This window comes from Daucus carota, chromosome 3 (genome assembly GCF_001625215.2).
Source record: "Daucus carota subsp. sativus chromosome 3, DH1 v3.0, whole genome shotgun sequence".
Taxonomy (NCBI): domain Eukaryota; kingdom Viridiplantae; phylum Streptophyta; class Magnoliopsida; order Apiales; family Apiaceae; genus Daucus; species Daucus carota.
In genome coordinates, this window is record NC_030383.2 from 11,111,486 (window position 1) to 11,137,808 (window position 26,323).

Genomic DNA, 26,323 nt, shown 5'->3' on the forward strand with positions numbered 1-26,323 from the left:
AACAGTGATTCTCGGCATGACCTTTGACTAGTTCATGGCCAATATTTCCTATGCAGCCCATGCACGATCCAAGGTTGTCAGATTGTACTTTCAATACAACCTAAGGTTGTAACTTGTAACAGCAAAAAATTGCAGTCCTATTCAGGGGCAATTTAAATGGCAATATTTGCTTGCATCCATGTCCAATCTATTGCCTAATGCCTACATCATAGCCCTCAAAATAAAGCGAAACTGCAATGACACAAATGCATTTCAAACAAGTCTAAAGCAGCCCAAGGACTACTAAAACACAACTACTTGCCCAGAGCAAACATCTACCTTCAAACCTCAGGAATGTGAATTTCTCTTGCAGACCCAGAAATGCTTCTCCAAGAAACATTCTACATTTAGAGGCAAACAACTCGGACAGGTAGTAATCAAACTAAAAAAGAAATAACAATATTAGAAAAGTGACAGCTTATTCAACCATCATTTTCCGGAATATTTGACCCCTGTACTATAGCTTCCGTTCAGAGCTACAATACAGAGTAAAAACCTTCTATACGGTAACATTTGAAAGTTACTAATCCCACTTACACAATTTTTAACATAAACTACTAAGTTAAGCAGCACTGCAGTTAAGTCCATCAGGTAAAGCACCTAAAAAGTTACTGAGAGAGATAGAGAGAGATGGCATGATATATATACATGCAGAACATTTGATATCCAAGGGAGAGACTGTTGTAGCGATCCATGGTAGAAGCTATGAACATACGGAGAAGTCCTTCTGTAAGATTGCAATCGCCACATATCAGTTTGCCAGAATAGCTAACCCCGTACAAATTCTGGAGTAACGAGACCGCTGCTCCCACTATGACCACTGATTCCACTTACTGGTGTGGAGCGCTTAGCAAAATCCAGTAGTAACTTCCTCTGCCGATCATTTGTGTGGGGAAGACTAGCACGTAGAACTTCTACAGGCATTTCTCTGCTTATAGCTCTTGCTGCCTCTGCATTAATGACATCTGGGCTAGGTTGGGGGTTTTGTGCACATATGGACTGCATTATCCTGTCATATTTTCCCAGGCAATACTTAGTAAGAAGACCGAAAAAGGCATCAAATGAAGCCTGCCACAGGACAGGATTCGGCGGAACACGGTTGCTAGAGGACTGCGGATTGTTTAACAGCTGTGTTGCCCTCTCTAAGACACATATCAACATAACAGATGCTCCATCTCCAGCAGAACTGCCAAGTGGACGAAGGGGTGGCTGCTCTGATGAACAAACCACAGCAGCAATACATGCACTCAGAGAATTAAGGTCCATGCCACTAACACATTTGGTAACCATCTTTGCAAGACTAGAGACAGTTTCGACTGCTTCTGGATCAGAAGGAAGGCCGCCAAATAAGAACCTTAAGTGACGAAAGATGGTCATGCAAACTATTCGGGCCAGCTCACCACCAGGAAAAAGAAGCTGAAGGTATTTTGAAATAAGCTTTCTGCCTTTTGGAAGAAAAACGAGCCATAAGAACACACTGTCATTCTTGGGATTTAGCCCAGCTGATGTTCCACTTCTCCCAAGTGGGTCAGCAAGCTGAACTGATGCTGCTAAGCCTTCCAACAGGATCTGGCGCCTCCGCCTCAGTTGAGTCCCACCATCTTGGGGCTGATTATATTGTAGAAACCTATCAATGTCCTCTACATCAAATAGGACTCGAAGGCCATCCTCAATCGTTATTCTCGCAGCCAGCATGGGCTCCTGTTCCAAAGACCTCTCCGACATCTTCTGTTCAGCACTACCCTCGCCAGAAGCAGAGGAAGGAGGGTCGACTTCAAGGAGAGGACGAGGCCTACGAATAGAAGAGAATGAAACCCTTCCATGAGAATCAACCTGGAGATGAGGCTGGGAGTCTGAACTATTACGTGATCGAGAAGAGGGCTCCTTTAAACGAGCTGGGCAGAACTTTAGTTTTGACCTTGTTTCAGTAGATTTTTTTTCAAGACGAGCTTGGTGGTAGTAGTCATCTATATAAGGATCACTGCTCTGTGTTGCGGCATGCTGTATTTTAAGAATACCTTCTATTTCATCAGCAGTCATATATTTGGATCTAAATTGTGGCCGATTGTAATCACTTTGCTGGCTGGCATCAGAACTTTGTTGAGATAACCACGCATGTTTACCTTTTTGTGAAACTTTAGGTCGTTGATCCCTCATATCAGCTGATTTATGTTTTCTCAGACGTGATGGTGGAGAAGGAAGGGCATTATAGAACTGGGATTGCAGAGATGAATAACGTGATAAAGATGGTTGAATTGGAAGATGGAGCCTATGGTGCTGTTGCTGCTGCTGCTGTGACATTAAATGCGGGGAAACCAAATTACTTTGATGCGGAAATTGCTGTTGCAAAATGTTATTCATGACACTGGACTGATCCCCAAGAAGTAGCCCTGCACGGTTGTTCCAGTAATTTTGTGACCCACTACCAAGAGAAATATCAGGTGAGAGTAAATGAGGGATATTTCCACTATAACGGTACCCATGAGGCACACCAGTCATATGAATACTGGAGTTAGACAAGGGAGAGAGGTGTGGCGTAGAGAAGGGTAACTGAGGCCCACTACCCAGAGATGACAATTTCAGGTGTTGCGGATGGTGGTGAGGTGAAGACAATTGAGATATGCCACCTGGAGGAGGGTATGAACTGAAAGCTGATTCTGACTCTAAATTAGTTTCAATAGGATATTGTTGCTGATGTTGCTGCAGCGGGTATGAAGCTGTCCTGTATATAGGTTTTGACTCCGGAACAAGGACAGAAGAGAGATGTGGTTGGGAAGACCATCTTTTGCTTTCCTGGAAGCTCTCTGTGTCAGATATATGCTGATCTAACCAGTCAGGGAAATCCAATTCCTGTGACCATTCTGCAGCAGAGGAACCTGCAAACAAGTTTTGCTACTCAGTTTTTCAATTTAAATAATGGGGATAAAAAGAAAAAGGTAAACTGCTTAGAAATCAGGAGCATGTATATCAGTATATGTAAAATGAATGATGTCTAAACAAATTATCCAAAATGATGAGACAGAACTCAAATGCAGTAAATAACCCAATTTACAAGTATTTTAGCCAGAATTTGGCTAGGTCACGAAGCAATTTTCAAGTCTCTACCATAAAGTAAAACAAATTATGCAAAAGAACAGTAACCATACTACAAAGAACCTTTGTTCGCCATTCAAGGAGGTACCTTTGCCCTTATCGAGCAGGCATTTTAGACATACAAATTGACTATTGGCTAGTATCAGTTATGTAACTTAATTAAAAGTTAGTCAGATGGTGGCTCTACTATATTGTAATATCCAATCTTAGATTTCTTAACTACCTGATGATCTGTAAAACAAATCATGCAAAAACCACGATAACCATACTACAAAGAACCTTTGTTCGCAATTTAAGGTAAGTACATTTTCCCTTACCAAACAAGCATTTTACACATACAGATTGACAATTTACTAATATCAGTTATTTGACCAAAATAAAAGTTAGACAAGCTGCGGAAATTTCACGGCGTAAGTGTGGAATGAGTCTAACGAGAAACCAAACCCAAGAGTATTGAAGGGGAAAGCTACAATTAAATGTAGTCTCATATTTATTCATTACACCAGGTCATCAGTTTCAGTGATTTCTCAATTTATTGCCAACTGATGATTTGGTGTCATTGGTGACCAAGCCAGAAACTAATAAGGCATTTTGGAGAAGCAAATTTGTCATTTCCATGCTTGTTAACAATAAAGAAGCTGCTTTTCTAGTAGTAAGGACAAGCACAGTTACATGACATTACAAAATATTTAAGGGTCACCAGATTAGTTGCATTGCTAATATATAATGTCCAAATCTGGAAGTAAAATTAAACATTCTAAGTATAAAAGCAATATAAAAGATCTTAAACGGAGAAAGCAAGAGCAAAACGTTTACTAACTTTCCCTTGAAAAAGAACCAGATCCGCGATCACCGATAACTCCAGGATGTCTAGGTCCAGTGACAACTTTGTTTATCTGTACAAAAGAAATCTTGTTAAAGGAATTATAAGAGTTGGACCATAAAAATAAGTTCATAACTTTGAGGAAAAGGGACTTGCGAATAGTAATGCAGGATGGGTTGTTAAGCTGATGCACGAACTGGACAAATAAATTGATCAACTTGGGTGGACAGACCGTAGCAAATCCACTACCCCAGAGGTTACCCTATGGCAGAAGGAAGAAAACTATGGATCGCATCCCATAAACAAAATGTTTCTCAACCACGGAAGGAAAACACTATTGACCAAAACCCATAAACAAAGAGGAGAATCAATTAAATACTCAATAGTATCTGGCAGACATATAAAGCGAATAGAAACCCAAAAACATAACCAGATGGACTAACCCAAAATATTGGTCTTATCATATATAATATATATAGTAAATAAACTCCGAGTCCTATGTACACAACATATAGATACAAACAGTTAAAAATATATGTCCGGTCTCCGAAAAAAGATTCATTTAAACTAATCTAATAGAATATATAATCGTTTTCCTTTCTGTTGACTTCTGTCCGCAATCAGTTTCCCCTTGTCTAAAAAACTCGATCACGGGGTTTGTAAGAAGAAAAAAAACCTGCAAAAGTGAAATGGAACCAATAAATTCCTTTGGCGGTTCTTCGTAAAGAGCTCATGTGCGAAGAACTTTGAGAATTGACTTGCACTTAAAGGAGACTCAAAAGATTCTTTGAGAAATAAACCACATATGATCACCACCAACAATAGCATCAACCAATTCATATTCCTTGAATGTTTTCTACGCCTTAATTTTTAACAGCGATCTTCATATTTTTAACTTGTTTAACCTCCTCTATTAACTCTCTTTGTAACTCTAGCTGATTTACTTGTCTACCAATACGGTTTGGCAAAACAAACTAATTATTTCTCCTCGGTTGTTAAAACCTAAGATATTGTCAACCTCACAATGTTGTACCTTTGAATCATATATCCAACACTACCCAAGCAACAAATAAGCGATAACCATAGGAAAATCAAAATTACAAGGAAGTAGTGTGCAATGTCCAAAACCATTAGTAACCGCCAAACATTTTGCAACTGTAATTGAATAGTCAACACAAGAAATCTTAATAATATGGAGAACACATTCAATCTGAAAGTTTAATGATTTCACAAGAGCATCAGGAACACAATCAAGAGCCTTGAATCATTCTCACAAAAGAAGAAATCAAAAAATAATAATGTCATAAGACCTCTTCTCTCTCCATTTCACGTCTTTCCTTTTCTTAATTCCATCTCTCCCAACTTTTCAAATTCATAGTATTCTTCATCCAACTCATGCAACAGAAACTCATATTCACATAACATGCTTCGAAGACGACAAGAATAAACTTTATAAAGTAGCAAATCACATTCTCAGATTTTACTTGACGTAGCAAAAGTTATATATGGAACAGCTGGAATTGAAGGATGAAGTTGATAGGAGCTGATTTGTCAAATTCAGCAACTAAAAGGAAACAATTGTCAGATTTAAAAGTTCAAAGATTGAAATGTCAAATTCAGGGCCACAGGGGTTGATCTGTCAAGAATCTGGAGTTCACGGGCTTTTATGAATTATTTTGAAACTTTAAGACTGGACTAAAAATTCTGGAAAGTTGAGGGAAGATTGTTTTTCCTGGAAGTATGGCCTACATTGCAATTTCAAGATATTCGATATCTGGTTTGAAAAAAATTTAGAAAGTGAGGTCACCCAACTATAATCTTGCAAAATGTATGACAAGTTCAGGGTTACCCTTAGTTCCAGCAGCCTGCAGCCACCACACAGATTTCCAGGTTTGCACTTGTGCTCATCCCAGATCTATTCTCTCCCCCTTTTTGATACTATGATTCTTTTTTCCTCTGAACTTTTTATAAAACTTGACTACACTAACACTTCTAAAGTTTAATGAATGATGAACTTGAATTTGTATTGGTTTCAGTCCTTTCGTGAGGACATCACATTCATAACATGCCATTCAAACTTTTCATACTATACAAATATAAACAATATTTCTCTCTAGACCAGATAAATATAATCTGATTTATAACATATTCCCAGCATCTCACAATACTAGTCTCTTTTGAAGCAAAAAACATTGCCGTAATACATATCTATTTCTCTGTCTAAGATATGGGGACATTATTTCCAGGTCATACTTTTTGAAAATTGCATAGTAATTAATGAGCGGTCAAGAGTCTTAAGTAGTTTTATATTCTGATTAAATTGCAATTACGATGGGAAATCTTGGAACTTTATCATCAATTTTTTATTAATAAATGCGATAATTCAAAAAGAGGCTAGTATTGTAGGATGGAGGGTGGGATATATCCTAGGGAGTATACAATAATCCTCCTATGTTCACATTTGCACCCATCACAGAGCTAGAGCAAGATGTAGATGCCAAAGAAAAAACTACAAAACAGTGATCAGTTGAACTCTCATATTACAGGGATAATTAAAGGAACATCGCAATTGATCTTAAAGATATACTTATACGACACTCAAAGGTAAATGCATGTTAAAAATTTAGCAAGGAAAACACATAATTATCAGATAAAATTGATTTCCTAAAGAAACAACTCCCTTCAACTAACAGGAATTCAGTAATCTCACAACTATATTATGTAAAACTAGAATTCGTTTTTCATAGATCCATACATTTATTGGGTCAACAAATCTATATCAGTTGAGCAAGTAAATAGTTGCTATGGAGCTATCAATGTATAATTAAGTGGAAACAGCAGACCATGTCACAGTAAAGAGACAATACAAGAAGACAGAAAAAGAGACAACACGCGTTAATGTGATTTTCTAATAATACTACTTATTAATAAAATTTACAGAATAGTCTCAAAGCTCAAAGAGTGAAACCTCAAAATTCACAGGAGATAGTGAAACTGACCTTAGAAAATATTGTCGCCAGGTCATCCACATCAGAGAGAGATCCTATACCTGATTCCTGGCCAAATTTAAAACGGGGAAAAGCAGAAGTAAGAAGGTAAGTGATTGGACAGCTTCAAGCGAATTATAGAGAATCATAGCCAATGAAAACCCAATATACATATGTTTGCAAGGAAAAAGTGGCATATGAGAAAGATTGATCAGGTAACTATTACATCTTCCATATAATTTTGGAAAAAGGTCAAAAATCTAGTAACATAGGGTAAACAATAAGATGAAACCTATAAAAAATTAGTGCAAAGAGAAAAAATCCTCCTTATCCAGATGTCTTCTGAGCTATATGACTGGATGTCTTTTAAACGAAATATACCAGAATATGGCCACACTAGGAGAACAATAATTAATGAACCCAAATTACCTTACAAGCACTCATGCTGATTGCGAAGTTGTAAACACTTTCTTACCAATAGGCAACAAGTCACAATATTTTGGTAACCATCAGACGATTCAGGAAAGTAAGAATTAAAAATCTAAAGGAACTTGTGTAAAAAACACAGGTTACGAGCTCTATGTAGTGTTTGTGTGTGTGTGTGAGCAGAGAAAGATGTTAAGAGATGGCACATGAGCCATAAATCTTTCATGTAGTTTCCGTGCAATCCCAAAACGGCTCGAAAACAAATGACAACCATATTTCAGGGATGTGTTTAATACCCCAACAATCACCTCCGCTTACATGTGTGTGTGTGTGTGTGTATTTCATTATGCTTCGCAAAGACAGTTCAAGAAATATTACTTATAATACACCTTTATCAGCCAGTAAGACATCCAAAATTTTAGACACCAATATAAACATTTATCAATTAAAAGCTAAAAATTGACTACTGAACTATATAAAGAGACCTATGTTACTGACTTAAAGATGGAAGCAAGAGAAGACACACACACACACACACACAAACACATACATACATACATACATACATACATACATACATACATACATACATACATATATATATATATATATATATATAGAGAGAGAGAGAGAGAGAGAGTTGAATTAATAATTTCTACCCAAACTTGATACTGCATCTAATAGTAGCAAGTAATACTACTTAACCATAAATACCTGCTCCTTATCAAACAAATGATATTCATCATCGCCAAAACCAAGTACAGATGCATCATTCGCCTCATCTTCCAGTCCTCTCAGCACAGTGCCTTGCGCTCCATCTTGTCCAAAAAATGCATATTGTGATGCATCAAATAGTGCAGCATCTGCATTTGAAATTCAACTTAGTTTTTCATGAAAACGTATAAACACTAATGATCTTGTCTAAAAAGCTGCTGGGCTAAAGAAAAAATATAGTTCATCAAACTGGCAGGGTGTTTACGTGGAAGGGCACATGATAGTAAAAGTAAATAGATGGATTCATGCCAGACGAAACAGATCAATCCTTTTATGGTTCACAAAACAAAACAAAAAATTGTAACAACTTCATAATCAAGAATATGATACAATTGAAGTTCACTAAATAAATACCCCACACTGACTTCAATTAGTGACACTGTCATTTAAATAAATTAGAAATAAAAATAACAAGAATTAAACCTCTCCACGAAACAACAGCTTCTTTAGACCGCGTGGTTCACTAAAAGTAATAAAACAGAAAGTTACGGAAAACTATTTTTCCAAGCTGTGCCCAAAACAATAACATTCACACAAATCAGACAATCATATATCATTATACAAGCACAACTCATATCCCTTAGCACCATCTTTACCGTAAACAAAACCGAGCAAATTCCCGCAATCAAACAACAAATATAACTTGAAAACACAACACACCCCATCAATTCAATTACAAAAAGATTCAACTTAATAAAACAAGCTCTCAAAGATTAAAAAAACACAAAAATTAAACACACAGATAAATTTATAAGCAAACAGTAAAAACCCAAGTCAAAAGAAGCAGCTAACCTGAAGTAAAACTTGAAGAAAAGTGATTTAATTCATTAGAATCAGATCTCTCCATGTTTGTTCAGACACAAAGCCAGTTCATTTGTGATCAGCTACACTTATATCTGCTTCCTGCAAGAAGAAAAAAAGAGGGTTTGGAGGGTGTGAAAGTAGAGAATTGCACAAAATCGATGAGAAGATGGATACCCAAATCGGTGAAGAACAGAGAGAAGATGGCCGCAGTTGCTGTGCGGTGCGGGCAATATGATAGAGCCAAAGCACCGACCACTGTGTGAATTGTAGGTATGTAATGATATTATATTGTGTGTTTTTCTAGAATTTTTTTTTTATTTATCAAAAATGTGCATTTGATGTTAAAACCGGATGTAGTCAGAATTAATTTAATTTATTTCTAAATTTATATATATTTGTATTATTATATTGTACGAATCGATTATCTTATAAAATCAAAATAGTATAATTATATATATGTGATAAAAATATTATATATTATATATTATATATATAAGAAATATCATTAACAAATAATATAAGTATTATAAGTTATTAGTTATTACCATATTTTATATGTCATCTCATTTGACATTTTAATTTTGTGATTGTGTATGTACAAGAATTTAGTAAAATTTATTTATTTAGATAAGGATTCGCATGTGAGTATGATAAAAAAGAAACATAAAGAAAATACTATCGAATGCTTCTGTGACTAATTGACACCAAAAATTTCTTTTAATCAGAATTAATAAAAATTGAGGATCTTTAAAAACTTTGAAATGAAAAGGAGAAGGAACAAAAGATTTATTGTTTAATTAACTTTGCATACAAGAAAATTAACGACTTTCAGAACTTTGAATAATCAAACCTCATTAATTTCTTGCGTGGAAAATAGTGTAGTCAAAAATGTTCTCAAAAATATTTTTTTTAAACTTAATTAACGATGTATGATTGGTTCTATCCATCATAATAATAATAATAATAATAATAGGACTCGGCATATAAAGATATTTAATTAAAATTAGTCATATTTTGTCACCTTAATGTGGGGAAAAAAAATAGGAACAGATACATTACACTGTGTTCTTGCTAAGAGTGGTCAAAAACTGAATTAGTGAATTGTCAAGAGCGGTCAAAAACTGAATGAGCAAGGATATGTATATCATGTGAGCATGGCCGGGTGACTCTTCTAACTAATATCTTGTCAAGTCCTCTAACACATACTAATAATTATTTTTTTAGATGAAGATTTTTAGTTGATGAAAAATTTTATACATAAAATAATCATCATTATCAATTAGATTCAAACTAATAAAATTCCATCACCTTGATAAAATCTAACTAAAAAAAAGAGTTGACAACCTCTATCCACAAGTTATCAAATTATCCACAACTTCTTTGTTAGTGTCATACCCTCATGATGAAGAACATGTCATAGATATGGATGGAATAGTGATAGATACCAACACTACAGTCATCAATAATTGTTAAGAGCAAAACTGGACTTTGCTTCTTCCTCACAAGTCCTTTTGTTCAAACTGATTTTGGCAAGTCCTTTTTAGTCTTTTTTTTCTTATAAATAAGTCTCATTGATTTTTTAACTATTGTTATTACTGAAAATGGTGAGAGCAGAGTTGATCTTTATCCCAGCTCCTGGAATTGGTCATCTGGTATCTGCAGTGGAGGTTGCAAAGCTCCTGGTTCGTCGCGATGAGCGTATCTCCATCAGCATCCTGTTGTTAAAATTGCCTTTTCATGCAGGGGTTGCTGCTTTTACTGAGAACCTTAAGAAGGATGCTCCAGACTGTATAGACTTTGTAGACATCCCTGCAGTAGATGAGTCCATTATGACAGACCTCATGTCTCTGCCACATAACTCTTTCCTTGAGTCCTTCGTCTCGAGCCAGCGGGCTCAGGTGACAGATGTGGTTGCAACAATTTTGAAAAGATCAGAGGCTACTAAGCTAGGTGGATTTGTGCTTGACATGTTCTGCACTCCTATGATAGAAGCGGCTAATGAGTTTAATGTGCCAGCCTATGTGTTTTTCACTTCTGGTGCTTCTTTTCTTGGATTCATTTTTTATGCTCAATTTCTCAAAGATAGCAAAGGCCAGGACATTTCTGAGTTCAAGGACTCTGGCGTGGAGCTCTCTGTACCGGCTTTCTCAATTCCAGTTCCCGATAAGGTTTTTCCTTCGGTGATGCTAAGCGAGGGGGGATCTTCCAGAATGAGTATTGTAGCGAGAAGACTACGTGAGGTGAAAGCTATTTTAATCAATTCTGTATTAGAACTGGAAACTCATGCTTTTAAGTCCCTTGCAGATGATGAGGACATCCCGCTTATCTACCCTGTTGGGCCTATAATAAATCTTGAAAGAGGTGAGCCAACACCGCGGAACAGAGAATCTGATGAGGCTATTATGAGCTGGTTGGACAGCCAACCATGTTCATCTGTGGTATTTTTGTGCTTTGGGAGTATGGGAAGTTTTTCTGAAGACCAAGTAATGGAGATTGCATGTGCTTTGGAGCTCAGTGGTAAGCGTTTCTTGTGGTCTCTACGATGCCCATTGAAAGATAATAAAAAGATGGAACTGCCAAAAGATTATGAGGATTATGTTGAGGTGTTGCCAGAAGGATTCCTGGAGCGGACATCAGGAATAGGGAAAGTTATTGGATGGGCGCCACAGGTGAAAATCCTTTCTCATCCAGCAGTTGGAGGATTTGTGTCGCATTGTGGGTGGAACTCTACGCTGGAGAGTTTATGGTGTGGTGTGCCAATAGCTGCGTGGCCAGTCTATTCTGAACAGCAAACTAATGCATTTCAGCTAGTAAAAGAGTTGGGACTGGCAATAGAAATTAAGTTGGATTATCATAAAGACATTGTAACAAATGAAGCATCGGTACTAGTGACAGCAGAAGAAATAGAAAGGGGTATAAGATGTCTAATGGAGGAAGAAGGTGAAGTGAGAAAGAAGGTGAAAATGATGAAAGCCATATGCAGAAAAGCCACTGCAGAAGGAGGCTCGTCGTACAATTCACTTGGACACTTCATCGAGGATGTCCTAGATAATATCAAGCAAGGGGAATGATCAGAACCTGTTAGGCTGAACCCTGCATGTAAAGTGAAAATGAAACTATGGTTTTATGTAATACAAAGCAATCTGTGTTAATCTGGTTCTTTTTTATTTAGAATTTTACAGGAGGTGAAAGAAATGCAAATCAAGAAAACTTTGTGCTTGTAATATATTTTACAATAACAAATTTGGAGGCTCTTCTTAAGTACTAGTAGAACGTTGGTTGATGCTGTCAATGACATCGTCGATGAACTGTGTGAGTGAAATGCGCGATGAGCCTCCCTCCACAACAGCTTTTCTGCATAAGTCTTTCATTGTCACCACCTTGTTTCTCATCTGATCACCTTCTTTATTCATCAGACATCTTATACCGCTCTCTATTTCCTCGGCTGTCACAAGTTCTGATGATTTATCCGGAGCCAAATATTCTTGTCGATAATCCAACTTAATTTTTACCGCTAATCCCAACTCCTTCACCAACTGAAATGCATTAGTTTGTTGCTCGGCAAAGATAGGCCAAGTAGCTATTGGCACACCGCACCATATACTCTCTAGCGTCGAGTTCCATCCACAATGTGACACAAATCCTCCAACCGCTGGATGGGAAAGGATTGTCATTTGCGGCGCCCATCCAATTATTTTTCCTATTCCAGATGTCCGCTCCAAGAATCCTTCTGGCAACACCTCATCGTAGTCCTCATAATCTTTTAGCAGTTCAGTCTTTTCCTTCTCTTGTGATGGACGTCGTAGAGACCATAAGAAACGCTGTCCACTGAGCTCTAACGCCCTTGCTATCTCCTTCACTTGCTTAGTATCAAAGCTTCCCATACTCCCGAAGCACAAGAAAACGACAGATGAACATGGCTGCTTGTCTAACCACCTCATAACAGCCTCATCAGAATCTTCACAATGGGATGTCTGCTCAACTTTCTTGAAATTAATTAAAGGCCCTAGATGGTAAACACGAGGCACGCTTTCATCCTCTTCAAGAGACCTAATAGCATAACTTTCGAGTTCCAGTACTGTATTGACTAGAATACCTCTGACCTGTCGTAATCTTCTGGCTATACTTATCATCATGGCGGATCCACTCTCTGTCAGCATCACCGAAGGCAAAACCTTAGCAGGAACCAGGTTTGAGAAACACGGGACAGAGAGCTCAACATCAGAGTCCTTCAACTCAAAAATCTCCTGGTCTTTTTTATCTTTAAGATGTTGAGCATAAAAAATGAAGCCAAGAAAAGAAGCACTGGAAGTAAAGAACACATAGGCTGGCACATCAAACTCATTAGCCAAATCTATCATTTGAGTGCAAAACATGTCAAGCACAAATCCACCTAGCCTTGAATCCTCAGACCGATTCATAATCTGTCTAACCACGTCCATCACCTGAGCCCGCTGACTCGAGAGGAAGGCATCATGGAACGACATGCGCGGCAAAGCCATGAGCTTTGCCATAGCAGTGTCGTCTAAAGAAGGGATCTCTACAAAGTTTATGCGCTCTGGAGCATCATTCTGAAGGGTCTGAGTAATATCAGCAACACCGTAGTCGAAAGGCATCTTTATTATCAAAATGTTGATGGAGATTCGGTGATCTTGTCGAGCAAGCAGCTTGGCAAGCTCAACCGCAGATACTAGATGACCAACTCCAGGAGCTGGGACAAAGATCAACTCTGCTCTCATTGTTTTTAGTAACAAAAATTAGCTGAGAAAAGGTCACAAATGACTATGTTTTGTAAATCAAACAAAAGTACCCTTAAATACTCTAGTTACAGAATACAAATCTAAACTTCATTCAAACCACGTGATCTTTTGTGATTAAAAAGTCATATTAGCTAGATTTCTTTAATATTATGCTTTGTGTGTTCAAATCGAATTTGTTGTCCTCCGCGGATAGCAATTCATGACTTGGTTGGATTCAAATTAATCCATGCATCCGGGGACGGATTAAAAATAGTTGATTGTCGGGCTAAAAAAATATTTTAATACATAAAAAAATGATAAGTATGTTGAAACTACTTGAGTGTACGTGGCTAGCAAGGGTTGGATACCAGAGTTATTGGTCTTAGTTGGCTGGATTATAAAACCGAGTTGCCTGTGCAAAACCGGTCACATCTCAAAACAGGAGCATTATCATAACAGCTCAAAATTAATCCATGCATCAACTTAAAAAATATTTCACTTCCAGATCATCTCTTATAGATTGCTACATGAATACATTGTATTACAGACATCAAAGTAACCGAAAATACTTTGTTCACTTATCACAGTGGATTTCCATAAAAGAAGGGATACTAGAGAGTAAATTCAAGACCTGAGTCCACTCAAACTAGAAGGAACTAGTTAATATGTAGACTTCTTTTTATAACCCTGAGATAATCTTTTGTAGGATTTTTCTTTGCTCCTTAGCTTAGAGATCTGGAAATATACTCATCATCGATTCAGGTGGAAGCTCCTTCCTGGATGGTATCTATTACAGCCTCAAGAAACTGTCCAATGGAAGTATAAGACGAGCCACCCTCTTCGGTGGCTTTTCTGCATTGGTCTTTCATTTCCTTCATTTTACTCCTCACTTCACTGTCTCCATCCATCAGGCATCTTATACCCCTCTCTATCTCTTCTGCTGTCACAATCGGGTCTGGTTCGTTGTTAAGCATATTGCCTTTTCTGTAGTCCATTTTGAGGTCCACCGCGATTCCCAGTTCCTTCACTAACTGGAATGCATTAATCTGTTGCTCAGAATACAGAGGCCACGTAGCCATTGGAACGCCACACCATATACTCTCTAACGTAGAGTTCCATCCACAATGGGATACAAATCCTCCGACAGATGGATGGGAAAGGATTGTCACCTGCGGTGCCCATCCAATCACCTTTCCAATTCCTGATGTCCGCGCCAAGAATCCCTCTGGGAGCACCTCACTGTAGTCCTCATAGTCTGTTGGCAGTTTCATTTTCTCTTTCTCTTGAGATGGACGTCTTAGAGACCACAAGAAACGCTGTCCGCTGAGTTCCAGTGCTTGTGCTATCTCAGTCACTTGCTCGTTACTAAAGCTTCCCATGCTGCCAAAGCACAGGAACACTACAGAAAGAGGCGGTTGACAGTCCAACCAGCTAATAATGTCCTCTTCTGACTTCTTGTCATTGTTTGCTGCACCAGCATTCGTAAAATTGATTATAGGCCCGACGTGGTGAATCAGAGGGGCGTTTACATCGTCAGCAAGGGCCTTAATAGCACAAGCCTCCAGTTCCCACACTGTATTCACCAAAATAGCTTTGGCTTCTCTTAACCTTCGCGCTATAGCTACGATGAAAGCAGACAACTCTTTAGTACGAAACACTGAAGGCAAAACCTTAACAGGTACCGGATTGATAAAACCAGGTACAGGGAGATCAGCATCTGTGTCTTTGCATTCAGAAATTTCCCTGCAGTTCTCATTTTCTTCAAGATTTTGAGTATAAAACATGAGCGAAAGAAAAGCAGCACCCGAAGTAAAGTACACATAAGCCGGGACATTAAATTCATTTGCCACCTCTATCATTGAGGTGCAGAACATATCAATAACAAACCCTCCTAGCTTACCAGAATCAGGCCCTTCCAGAATACTTTTCACGATGTTTTTAACCGGAGTCCTCTGGTGCTCAATGAAAGAGGTGAAGAACGACATGCGTGGCAAAGACATGAGCTCGGTCCTTGTGGCCTCATCTAAATCAGGGATGTCTACGAAGGATATGCGTTCAGGAGCCTCTCTCTTCAGGTTCTGAGTGAGTGCTTCTATGCCGGAGTCATAAGGAAGCTTCATTATCAAGATGCTGATGGAAATCCGTTCATCTCGACGAGCAAGGAGCTTGGCAACCTCGCCAGTAGATAACAGATGACCAACTCCAGGGGAAGGAACGAATATTAGCTCTGCTCTCACCATTTTTAGTACTAAAAATTGGTCGAAAGAGATAAGCAATTACTAGATTTCCTGCAATAATGCTATACCAGACTCACCAAATGTTTGTGGACATTATAAGAAGAGCTACAGATATGTAGGATAGGTAAAAAGCATGTGTATGTAGAATATACAAGCACTTGAATAGGACACAATGGCCCATGTAAACCACTTCTTTGTGAGACTACCCAGTTCACCTTGAAGATATTGTGCGGATACAAATTTTCATGAATTATTATGCTATATATCATAGCACCGGGGCTTGAAATTCACGGGTGTTGGCTCCATGATCACAATATCTATTAGTAATGCTCAGAATATCAAAAAATAATCTCAAATATAATTTATTAACGCTATATCAAAAGAATAGTATTTTGTTAGGGTTAAAAGAGAACACTACTTCGTATAGTGTTTGGGGTTAAAATAACTCAACGTCACATGATCTAGCATTTTTTTCCAAAATTAATCTGGGGCCTTTTCTCGAAATTCACGTACTCAAATCTGCCCCCAGATCCTATGTATATATATCCGGATATTGATGATTCAAAAATTTTGAAGACTTAATTGTCGGGGCCTTAAGCGTAGAAGATTCTGCTAATCTTCTTGCTCTTGCAGCCCTTCTTTCATTATCATGTTAGACACATGACACATCACAGATGACAATACAAATGATACATCATACTCTAGATGACACTACAAATGATACATCATACTCTAGATGACAATACATAAGCTGAAAAACACTGCAGAAACAAAATCCACTACTAACCACAGTTAAACCTGGATATATGATCATTGATACTTTAGTGTACTCAAATTAGACGCGTTAACATGTTTAGCACGCATGAGAGATGACCATGTAGAGTTCGGAACTGGTCATTCATCAGTTACAAAATTTCATCACTTATTATGTAGGGGACGTTTTACTCAACAAACTTAGCTCTGGAGTTTGAACTACAGCAACCAATTTAGTAATTTTGTGATGCAGGTATTGACATTTGACCCCAGGTGAGATCACTGAACCAATTTCCAAAGATCTGACAAGAATACGTCGCAACATGAGTTTTATACTTTTATTTTATATAAGCAAATCTTATGAACAAATAGAAAATAACGTGACTACTGGGATTAAACACATATCAAACTACAACCATAATAAAACTGCAAGTCACCGCAACCATGAGGTCAAGTATTAACGACAACAAGTACTTCTGGAGGCCTTTGTGAAGTACCAAATGATACTATTCTGCAATTCCCCGGGCTTACTTGGACAACTGACACCTGAAAACATAGTTTCATGTGTTCCAGTCTTTTGTTTCACTTATTTGTTTGCTTAATTGATGTTATCAATGACTTCCTCGATGAACTGCCCGAGTGAACTATACGATGAGCCACCCTCATTGTTTGCTTTTCTGCATAAGTCTTTCATTGCTTTCACCTTGTTTCTCATTTCACTTCCCGCATTCATCAGACGCCTTATGCCAAGTTCTATCTCTTGTGCTGTCACAGTTGGTGATACATCTCCAATTAAATCTTTCCTGTAATCCAACGTAATTTCAACTGCCAATCCCAGCTCCTTCACCAACTGAAATGCATTGGTTTGCTGCTCAGCGTAAATTGGCCAAGTAGCTATTGGCACACCACACCATACGCTCTCTAGCGTCGAGTTCCAACCACAATGAGACACAAATCCTCCTACTGCTGGATGGGAAAGGATTGTCATCTGTGGCGCCCATCCAATAACCTTTCCTCTTCCTGATGTCCGCTCCAAGAAACCTTCTGGCAACACCTCATTGTAATCCTCATAATCTTTTGGCAGATCCCTTTTTTCCTTAGTTTGAGACGGGCATCGTAGAGACCACAAGAAATGGTGTCCGCTGAGCTCCAATGCACATGCTATCTCCTTTACTTGCTCGATATCAAAGCTTCCCTTACTCCCGAAGCACAAAAATACTACAGATGTGCATGCTATGTTACCCGGACTCTCCATTTTTGTGCCTATACCCGTGTCCGCCGGATATGACATGGGTGTGGATATGGGATCTGTGTCGGATCCTTCTTATTACAACCGGACACCTCACCTTGTAACATTCCAGGTCAAAATGAAAACTTAGGTCTTGTTTCAACCTGTTTATAGAGATCAAGATCCATGAATGACTTGTTTCTATGTTGTTTTATTGATTTTATGCTTCAATTTTCAGCGTATGTCATTTATGTGCAGTAGACACTATTTTTATGAATGTACCATAAATCAGGGTATATAAAGTTTTACTTGCGTGGAGCTTAAGTATCAAGTCCCCGTACCCGAGTCTAATTCCGGATCCATGTCCACGAATCCTAATTATCCTAAAACTACGAATCTGACTCTTGGATCTGTACCCGTGTCCGATACCCATACCCGTGTCTGGGTAACTTAGTGTGCATGGTTGCCTGTCCAACCAGCTCATTATGGCCTCATTGGATATTTTGTTTTGGGATGTTGGCTGGCCTATTTCAGAATTTATTAAAGGACCTACATGGTAAATAACAGGTGTGTTCCCATCCTCTTCAAGGGCCTTGATAGCACGAGCTTCCAGCTCCAAAACTGTGTTGAGAAAAATAGCTTTGGTCTTCCGTAGCCTTCTGGCTATAGTTCTCATCAAGGCAGATCCAGCCTCGTCTAGAATTACTGCAGGCAGACCCTTAGCAGGAACCAGATTTGAGAAACCTGGAACAGAGAGCTCAATATCCAAGTTCTTGAACCCTGAAATTTCCAGGTTTTTGCTGTCTTTGAGATCTTGAGCATAAAACGCGATATTAAGATAAGCAGCACTAGAAGTGAAGAATACATAAGCCGGAACATTGAAGTCATTAGCTACTTCTATCATGGGGGTAGTAAACAAATCAAGTACAAATCCACCAAGCTTGGAAGTCTCAGACTGCTTCAAAATTGCTGTAACTATATCTCTCACCACTGTTCGTTGATTTGAGACGAAGGCTTCATGGAATGATGTGAGTGGTAGAGCCTTAAGCTCTGCCATAGTAGTCTCATCTGGAGCAGGAATGTCCACAAAGTCTATGCGCTCAGGAACATCTTTCTTAAGCTTCTGAGTGAAGCCAGCAAACCCAGTGTCATAAGGCATCTTCTGTATCAGGATTCTGACTGAGATTCGTTCATCACGACCAACAAGCAGCTTTGCAAGTTCTGCTGTAGCTACTAGATGACCAACTTCAGGAACTGGCATAAAGATCAACTCCACTCTCATCATTTTTAGTGATAAAAATTTTCACCTAAAAAGGTTAACTACTTTCGAATGAAGAGTGAGTCTAGTGCAGACTTGTATGGTGCAAATTATATACCAAACACTATAAGACTCGTCTCATTTTGTTGTTTAGTTTATGAAGAGGCGATGTCCACTTCTGACATATTATATTGCAGGCCATTTCAATGTGTTAGCATTTAGCGCACATACCTTGACAGTATACGAGCTTTTGATTGTTACAGATATTAGTATATATCAACCAAAAATTGAGATGATTGTGGTCTGCGTTTTGGCATGTTTTGATGGAAGGTTCCTGAAAATTTAAGAATGCAGTATCGCTTGTTGAAGCTTGTGCTCATATCTGTGCTACTCGCATATTGAACCATATCTCTGCATTGTTATGGTTTACAGTACTCAGTGCAGTTGATGCACAGAGTCTAGTAACAAGATTACTTGATAATCAACCTTAATTATACCTTGTTTGTCAGATCACTGAGTTACTATCACTGTTTATCAAATTTTATGAGGCACTTCTATAATTTTGTAAAGTTTAGAATGAGTAAAGTGTCTCTCGTGCATCTTACTAGATCCACCGATACTAATACATAATAATATTTGGGAAACAAAGCAGGGCCGATGAATAACAGATTCTTTACTCCTGCACAGGCTGCACTTTGCTCTTGTAAATAAGGCACGTGACATAATTGTGTCAAATGTCAGAGATATAAACTACAATAACTGTGGCTTTAGTTGTCAGAAAGATGCGACACTTGTATTATTATACGCAGGTTGAATTGAAATGATAGAAACTTCTAAAAACAAGATTAGATGAGCTGAAATATAAAAAAAAGGCAATAACATGACTCGGGGATTGAACACATACGAAAGCACAACCAAATTGAAGTATTAAACTACTAATCACCTCAACTATGAGGTCATGTATTAACAACAAATACTTTTGTAGGCCCTTTGTAATTTATTAGTTGATGTTATCAATGACTTCCTGGATGAACTGCCCGACTGAGCTGTAGGATGAGCCACCCTCATCCAAGGCCTTTCTGCATACATCTTTCATTGTTTTCACCTTGTTTCTCATTTCGCCTTCTCCATTCATCAGACGCCTTATGCCAACTTCTATCTCTTCTGCTGTCACAACTGGTGACACATCTCCAATAACATCTTTCCGATAATCCAACTTGATTTCCACTGCCAAGCCCAGCTCCTTCACCAGCTGAAATGCATTAGTCTGCTGCTCAGCGTAAATAGGCCAAGTGGCTATTGGCACACCGCACCATATACTCTCTAGCGTCGAGTTCCATCCACAATGCGACACAAATCCTCCTACTGCTGGATGGGAAAGGATTGCCACCTGTGGAGCCCATCCAATAACTTTTCCTATCCCTGATGTCCTCTCCAAGAATCCTTCTGGCAACACCCCATTGTAGTCCTCATAATCTTTTGGCATCTCCCTTTTCTCTGTATTTTCAGATGGGCGTCGTAGAGACCACAAGAAACGTTGTCCACTGAGCTCCAAGGCGCATGCTATCTCCTTTACTTGCTCAATATCAAAGCTTCCCTTACTCCCAAAGCACAAAAATACCACAGATGAACATGGTTGCCTGTCCAACCAATTAATAATATCCTCATTGGATTTTTTCTTCTGGGATGTTGGCTCACCTTTTTCGGAATTGATCAAAGGTCCAACATGGTATATAAGAGGTGTGTTACTATCATCTATAAGGGACTTAATAGCATGAGCTTCCAGTTCCAGAACTGTATTAACAAAAATAGCTTTAGTCTTCCGTAACCTCCTGGCTATACTTGTCATCATGTCAGATCCACCCTTGTCTAGAATCACCGAAGGCAAGCCCTTGGCAGGAACCAGATTTGAAAACCCCGGAACAGAGAGCTCAATATCTGAGTCCTTGTAGTCCGAAATCTCCAGGTTTTTGTTGTCCTTCAGATCCTGAGCATAAAACATAACATTAAGAAAAGCAGCACTAGAAGTGAAGAACACATAAGCCGGAACATTGAAGTCATTAGCCACTTCTATCATGGGAGTGACAAACATGTCAAGAACAAATCCACCTAGCTTAGAACTCTCTGACCGCTTCAATATCTCTGTAACCAAATCTCTCACCACGGTCCTCTGATGCGAGACAAAGGCTTCATGGAAAGCTGTCCGTGACAGGGACCTAAGCTCTGTCATAGTGGCCTCACTCGGAGCAGGAATGTCTACAAAGGCCATGCGGTCAGGATCATCTTTCTTGAGCTTCTCGACGAATGCAGCAGTGCCAGTGTCATAAGGCATCTTTTGTATCAGAATGCTGAAGGAGATTCGTTCATCACGACGAACGAGCAGCTTTGCAAGCTCTACTGCAGCTACCAGATGACCAACTTCAGGTGCTGGCACAAAAATTAACTCTACTCTCGTCATGTTACTGATTAATATGTGCAGGAAAAAGTGTCAAAACTGATTTCAAAGGAAGAGTGAGCTTTAGTGCAAGCTGGTATAGTGCAATTTATACACCAATCATCACAAAACTTGTCTAAATTTTCTTGTTTTGTTTATGAAGAGGCAAAGTCCACTTTCCCTCGAGTATTATATTGGATTCTTTTTTAGTATCATAATGGAATAATGGATGCAATTTATATCCTTGTAGCACACGTATCTTGACTATATCTGAGGTTACGAAAGCACATACACATACTTGATTGTTATCTGTGTTTCGACATGATCTAAAGGAAGGTTACTAGGAAATTTCGCATATAAAGAATGATGTGCTCTGTGCTAATGACATATTGACCATTTATGTGCAGGGTTAAATATTATTTGAAGTTCAAGCACTAATAATACTAGCCTTTAACCCGTGCGAAGCACGGACGCGTATAGAATTCGTAATTTATTAATTATAATTTAAATTTTAACATCATCTTATTAGTAGTATTAATGAATTAGATTTTAACCGGATTATATTTATCAATTGATTACATTTTTAGGACGACTACGAATTATACCAATATCGGTTTATTATAATATAGTATATAAATAATATATAAATTATATCTAAAAGAATAATGGTGGAGTTTTTTATCTTGTATTACATCACAAGTGTTTGTAATTTGAACGATATAAAACTCTTTAATATTGTAAGAGTAAAAGAAGTTTACATGTGACAGACTTGTAGTTATAAAAGAGATGACCAAACCAAAATTTTGTACGACTACCAATTAAACCTATGTTGGCTTATTATATTATAGTATAGATTATAAAAATATTATTTATAGAGTTTTAGTGTTTTACACATATTTAGATGCTAGTACAACCAAATAAAAAGTTATGATTTCTAATATTTATATTTAGATTTATCAAGTTTATTTATTATTTACTTTTAATTAAAACAAAAAATATAAGTATATAATAACTATATGATTCAAGAATAATGTGTAGACTGCTTTTTCTTTACATTTATTCTTGTCACCCCTTTTCATCATATTTCCATCGGGTTAAATGGCTTAAACATAATTGAACTCATAACTAACTTGCAAGTGGGTCACTGAACTGAAAAAGCTTGCGATCGCCTAATAGAAGTTTTTATAACTTGAAATCGACTGACTACACACAATATTAATTGCATGTCTGTTAAATAGGGTTGACTTTTAGCGGAGCCCCGTTAATTTCTGCCACATGTACCGCCACGTGTTAAAAATGACCCGAAAAGCCAATTACCCGATCCACCGATATAACCCACCTTTCAAAACCCGATCCATTCCTATAACCTAACCCGATACATATATCGGGTTATATCATATCATCATATCAAAATCGATTAACACCACTGCTGCGATTCAGGGAGACATACCGGCGACTCTGTGAGAATGAAGAAAAAACGCGGCGGCAAAGGCAAGAAGACAAGATCTTCCACCGAATCACAGTAAGTAATCGATTTCCTTTTTAAGATTAGGGTTTAGTTAGGGTTCAATTAATTCATTTCCTTTTCAAGATTAGGGTTCAACTAAATCGTTTAATTAAAGAGTTCTCCTCTCTAAATTCTACAGGAAGAAGCTATATACGGTGAGAGTGTTTTATGGCGGCTGCTTCCAACACCTCCCTGTGTTTAGCTACAGCAGCAACACACACAAAACCTACACTGACATTGACTTGGAGGCTTGTAGTGTTGAAGATTTGGAGGCTGAGATACATACCCAGCTACCGACTTTTGGTTCGTTGTACTTCAAGCGTAGGGTATGTGGTATTCGACTCTTGTCTGATTCGACTATAGCTGAAATGGTAGAGCTTAGTAGGTCTGATTATGTTTGTGAATTATTTGAGTACCGCCCTAATATACCTGAATGGGATGATGGTAATGATAATTTAGATGAAAATGACTATGACTATGATTTAGATGGAAATGACAATGACTGTGATGTTGATGAAAATAATAATGCTAGTGCTGGTGATAATGACTCTGGTAGGGAGGATAGTGACTGCCATAGCCACAGTGATGAAGAGTATGGGGAAATTTTAAAGATGAGTCGATTAGAAAAAGATAAAATGGATGAGCAAAGGATGGAGGAAGATTTAGAGAGTTTAGGGAGTGATAGTGACTCTGATAGTTCTTATGAGAGTGGGAATTTAGATGATATTAGTAGTGAGGAATCAGATGATGAAGTTTGTTATGCAGCCCCCCCTGTTCTTAAAAAGGGGAAGGGTGTTGGTGAATTGTTTAATCCTAAAACAAAAGCAAAAGATATTAAGTGGAAGGTTGGTTTAATATTTACAGATAAGAAACAATTTAAAGAGGCTGTGAGGGCTAGTTCAATGGAATCTGGTAGGCCCTACAAATACACTGTTGATGATAAAAAAAGAATGCAGTTGGGATGTGCTAAAGGGTGCCCTTTTAAGATGTGGGCCACCTTCATTGAAAGCAACCAAACTTGGCAGATAAAAACACTAGTAGATGAACATAACTGCATTTGGAATTACAAAAATAGGCTTGTGTCTGTCAAGTGGCTAGCTGATAGGTATGGGGATAGGATAAGAAAAAATCCAAATTGGAAGTTAGGTGAGATGCAGGAGGAGTTTAAGAGAGACCTTAAAGTTGATGTGGGAGAGTGGAAGTGTTGCAGGGTGAGGCAGAGAGCACTTAGAGCTGTTGAAGACAAAATGGTGGAGCATTATGCTAATGTTAGGAGGTTTGGAGGTGAGATTCTGAGGAGCAATCCTAACAACACTGTCAAGATTTCTACAACTAGATTGCAGGAAGGGGATCCTCCAAGGTTTCAGAGGATGTACATTTGCTATGCTGGGTTGAAGAAGGCCTGGAAGGAGAATTGTAGGCCAATTCTAGGCCTTGATGGATGCTTTTTGAAAACAGTATGTGGTGGTCAGTTGCTAAGTGCAGTTGGGAGAGATGGCAACAACTGCATCCTTCCAGTTGCCATGGCTGTAGTTGAGTCAGAAAACTATGAGTCATGGAAATGGTTTCTTGAGTTTCTCATTGCTGACTTGGAGTTGGGGGAGGGCACTGGGAAGACACTCATTTCAGATCAACAAAAGGTATCATCTTTTGTTGTACTAATGAACATAAATATCTTTTCACTTCTCTATTATGCACTAATGATTATTGTACTAATAATTATCTTATGACAGGGATTGGATAAGGCAATTAGGGAATTACTTCCCTTTGTAGAACACAGATTTTGCACAAGGCATCTGTGTTCCAATCTAAGGAAAGTGTATCCATCTGGCCTTGTGAAACAAAGCTTCTGGACAGCTTCAATGGCCACACATCCTCAAGCTTTTAGGACTGCAATGAAGGAGTTGGAAAGGGTGTCTAAAGGTGCCTGGGAGAAGATGAATGAGCTTGATCCAGGGGTATGGTCCAAGGCTTTCTTCCAGACTCACTCCAAGGCTGATAGCACAGAGAACAATATGAGTGAATGCTTCAACAACTGGATAATGAGAGCCAGGTACATGCCCCTAATCGACATGTTAACTGAGATTCATGACATGCTAATGACTAGATTACATCAGAAAAGAGATGCCATGTCTAGTATAGACTGTATTATTGTTCCAAGAATGAAAAAGAAACTTGACTTAGCTGTTAAAGAAAGTAGTGGTTTGAAGGTTCTTTGGGATGGGAGGGCAAATTATGTAGTCAAAGGGAATGGTAGTTCTTGTGTTGTGAATCTGGAGAGTAGGAGTTGTTCATGCAGGGTGTGGGACTTGACAGGGATTCCATGCTGTCATGCAGTGACAGCAATCCAGGAATCTAGACAGAACCCTGTAGATTATGTTGAAAGTTGGTATACAAAAGAAACCTATATGAACACTTATTCAAACATTATTGAAGTGATTAAAGGGGAGGAATTTTGGGAGGATGTCCCTGGTGACACAGTGCTCCCACCCCTTATTGTTAAGAAACTAAAAGGGAGGCCAAAAAAGATGAGGAGGAGGGAGGGATGGGAGGGTCCTGTAAGCAAAGGAAACTACAAAAGGATGAGTTACAGGGGTAGGAAGATGCACTGTGGGTATTGTAGAAAAGAAGGGCATAAAATAAATGTGTGCCCTGATAAGCCAGCAGACTATGTGCAACCTCAGTCAACAAAAAAGAGGGGAAGGCCCAAGAAAGTTGCTGAAACTGCAGTTGATGAGGTACAAAATGAGCTTGATCAATTAGAGAGGGAAGCTCAAACTGGTGAGGCCACTATGATGGATGACTTGATGAATAGGCTGGAGGAACAGGAGGCATGGTCAAGGTTGGAGAATGATGAACCACCTGTGAGGCCTGTGAGGACAAGGAGTGCTATGAAATTTGTGAGTCCATTATCACATCTTTTTATTTATTTCATTATCTTGAGTTCTGTGTTCTAATTTGTGTTCTTTATTGCTAGATGCCAACTCCAAGGGTGAACAGTGGGAGTTGCATAGGGAGTGGAAGTACCCCACCTGCCTCCACACCACCTACTAGCTCACAGAATAAAAAAGGGAAAGGTACAAGCAGACTCAGTCAGCCATCTACTCCAGCTGTGACTGGGGGGAAAAAATTTAGAGCTCCAAGAAGAAAATCCTAGTTCCACTCTTGCAACTTGATCTTTTAATATGCAAACTTTTGACTATATAATGCACTTGTCTCTG

General features: G+C 38.5%; 6 protein-coding genes across 6 annotated transcripts; 1 reads left to right on the forward strand and 5 right to left on the reverse strand.

Annotated features, from left to right (window-relative positions):
* Positions 1-441: 441 nt before the first annotated feature.
* Positions 442-9,240, reverse strand: LOC108214290 (protein PAT1 homolog 1). Its single transcript, XM_017386223.2, has 6 exons — positions 9,121-9,240; positions 8,935-9,045; positions 8,083-8,231; positions 6,955-7,011; positions 3,953-4,028; positions 442-2,915 (listed from the first exon to the last, which is right to left on the reverse strand). Exons 2-6 carry the CDS (start codon positions 8,987-8,989, stop codon positions 808-810), a joined length of 2,445 nt encoding a protein of 814 aa, XP_017241712.1. The 5' UTR covers positions 8,990-9,045; positions 9,121-9,240; the 3' UTR covers positions 442-807.
* Positions 9,241-10,303: 1,063 nt separating this feature from the next.
* On the forward strand, positions 10,304-12,207 carry LOC108210672 (anthocyanidin 3-O-glucosyltransferase 2). The gene has a single exon (XM_017382054.2). It carries the CDS (start codon positions 10,548-10,550, stop codon positions 12,015-12,017), a length of 1,470 nt encoding a protein of 489 aa, XP_017237543.1. The 5' UTR covers positions 10,304-10,547; the 3' UTR covers positions 12,018-12,207.
* Positions 12,091-13,685, reverse strand: LOC108210671 (anthocyanidin 3-O-glucosyltransferase 2). The gene has a single exon (XM_017382053.2). The coding sequence runs from the start codon at positions 13,683-13,685 to the stop codon at positions 12,204-12,206; it is 1,482 nt and encodes a 493-aa protein (XP_017237542.1). The 3' UTR covers positions 12,091-12,203.
* A 478-nt stretch (positions 13,686-14,163) lies between these two features.
* On the reverse strand, positions 14,164-16,141 carry LOC108211326 (anthocyanidin 3-O-glucosyltransferase 2). Its single transcript, XM_017382892.2, has one exon. It carries the CDS (start codon positions 15,923-15,925, stop codon positions 14,444-14,446), a length of 1,482 nt encoding a protein of 493 aa, XP_017238381.1. The 5' UTR covers positions 15,926-16,141; the 3' UTR covers positions 14,164-14,443.
* An 855-nt stretch (positions 16,142-16,996) lies between these two features.
* Positions 16,997-19,253, reverse strand: LOC108213323 (anthocyanidin 3-O-glucosyltransferase 2). Its single transcript, XM_064090615.1, has 2 exons — positions 18,354-19,253; positions 16,997-17,908 (listed from the first exon to the last, which is right to left on the reverse strand). Exons 1-2 carry the CDS (start codon positions 19,186-19,188, stop codon positions 17,274-17,276), a joined length of 1,470 nt encoding a protein of 489 aa, XP_063946685.1. The 5' UTR covers positions 19,189-19,253; the 3' UTR covers positions 16,997-17,273.
* A 739-nt stretch (positions 19,254-19,992) lies between these two features.
* On the reverse strand, positions 19,993-21,803 carry LOC108210966 (anthocyanidin 3-O-glucosyltransferase 2). Its single transcript, XM_017382431.2, has one exon. It carries the CDS (start codon positions 21,617-21,619, stop codon positions 20,162-20,164), a length of 1,458 nt encoding a protein of 485 aa, XP_017237920.1. The 5' UTR covers positions 21,620-21,803; the 3' UTR covers positions 19,993-20,161.
* Between the last annotated feature and the right edge of the window lie 4,520 nt (positions 21,804-26,323).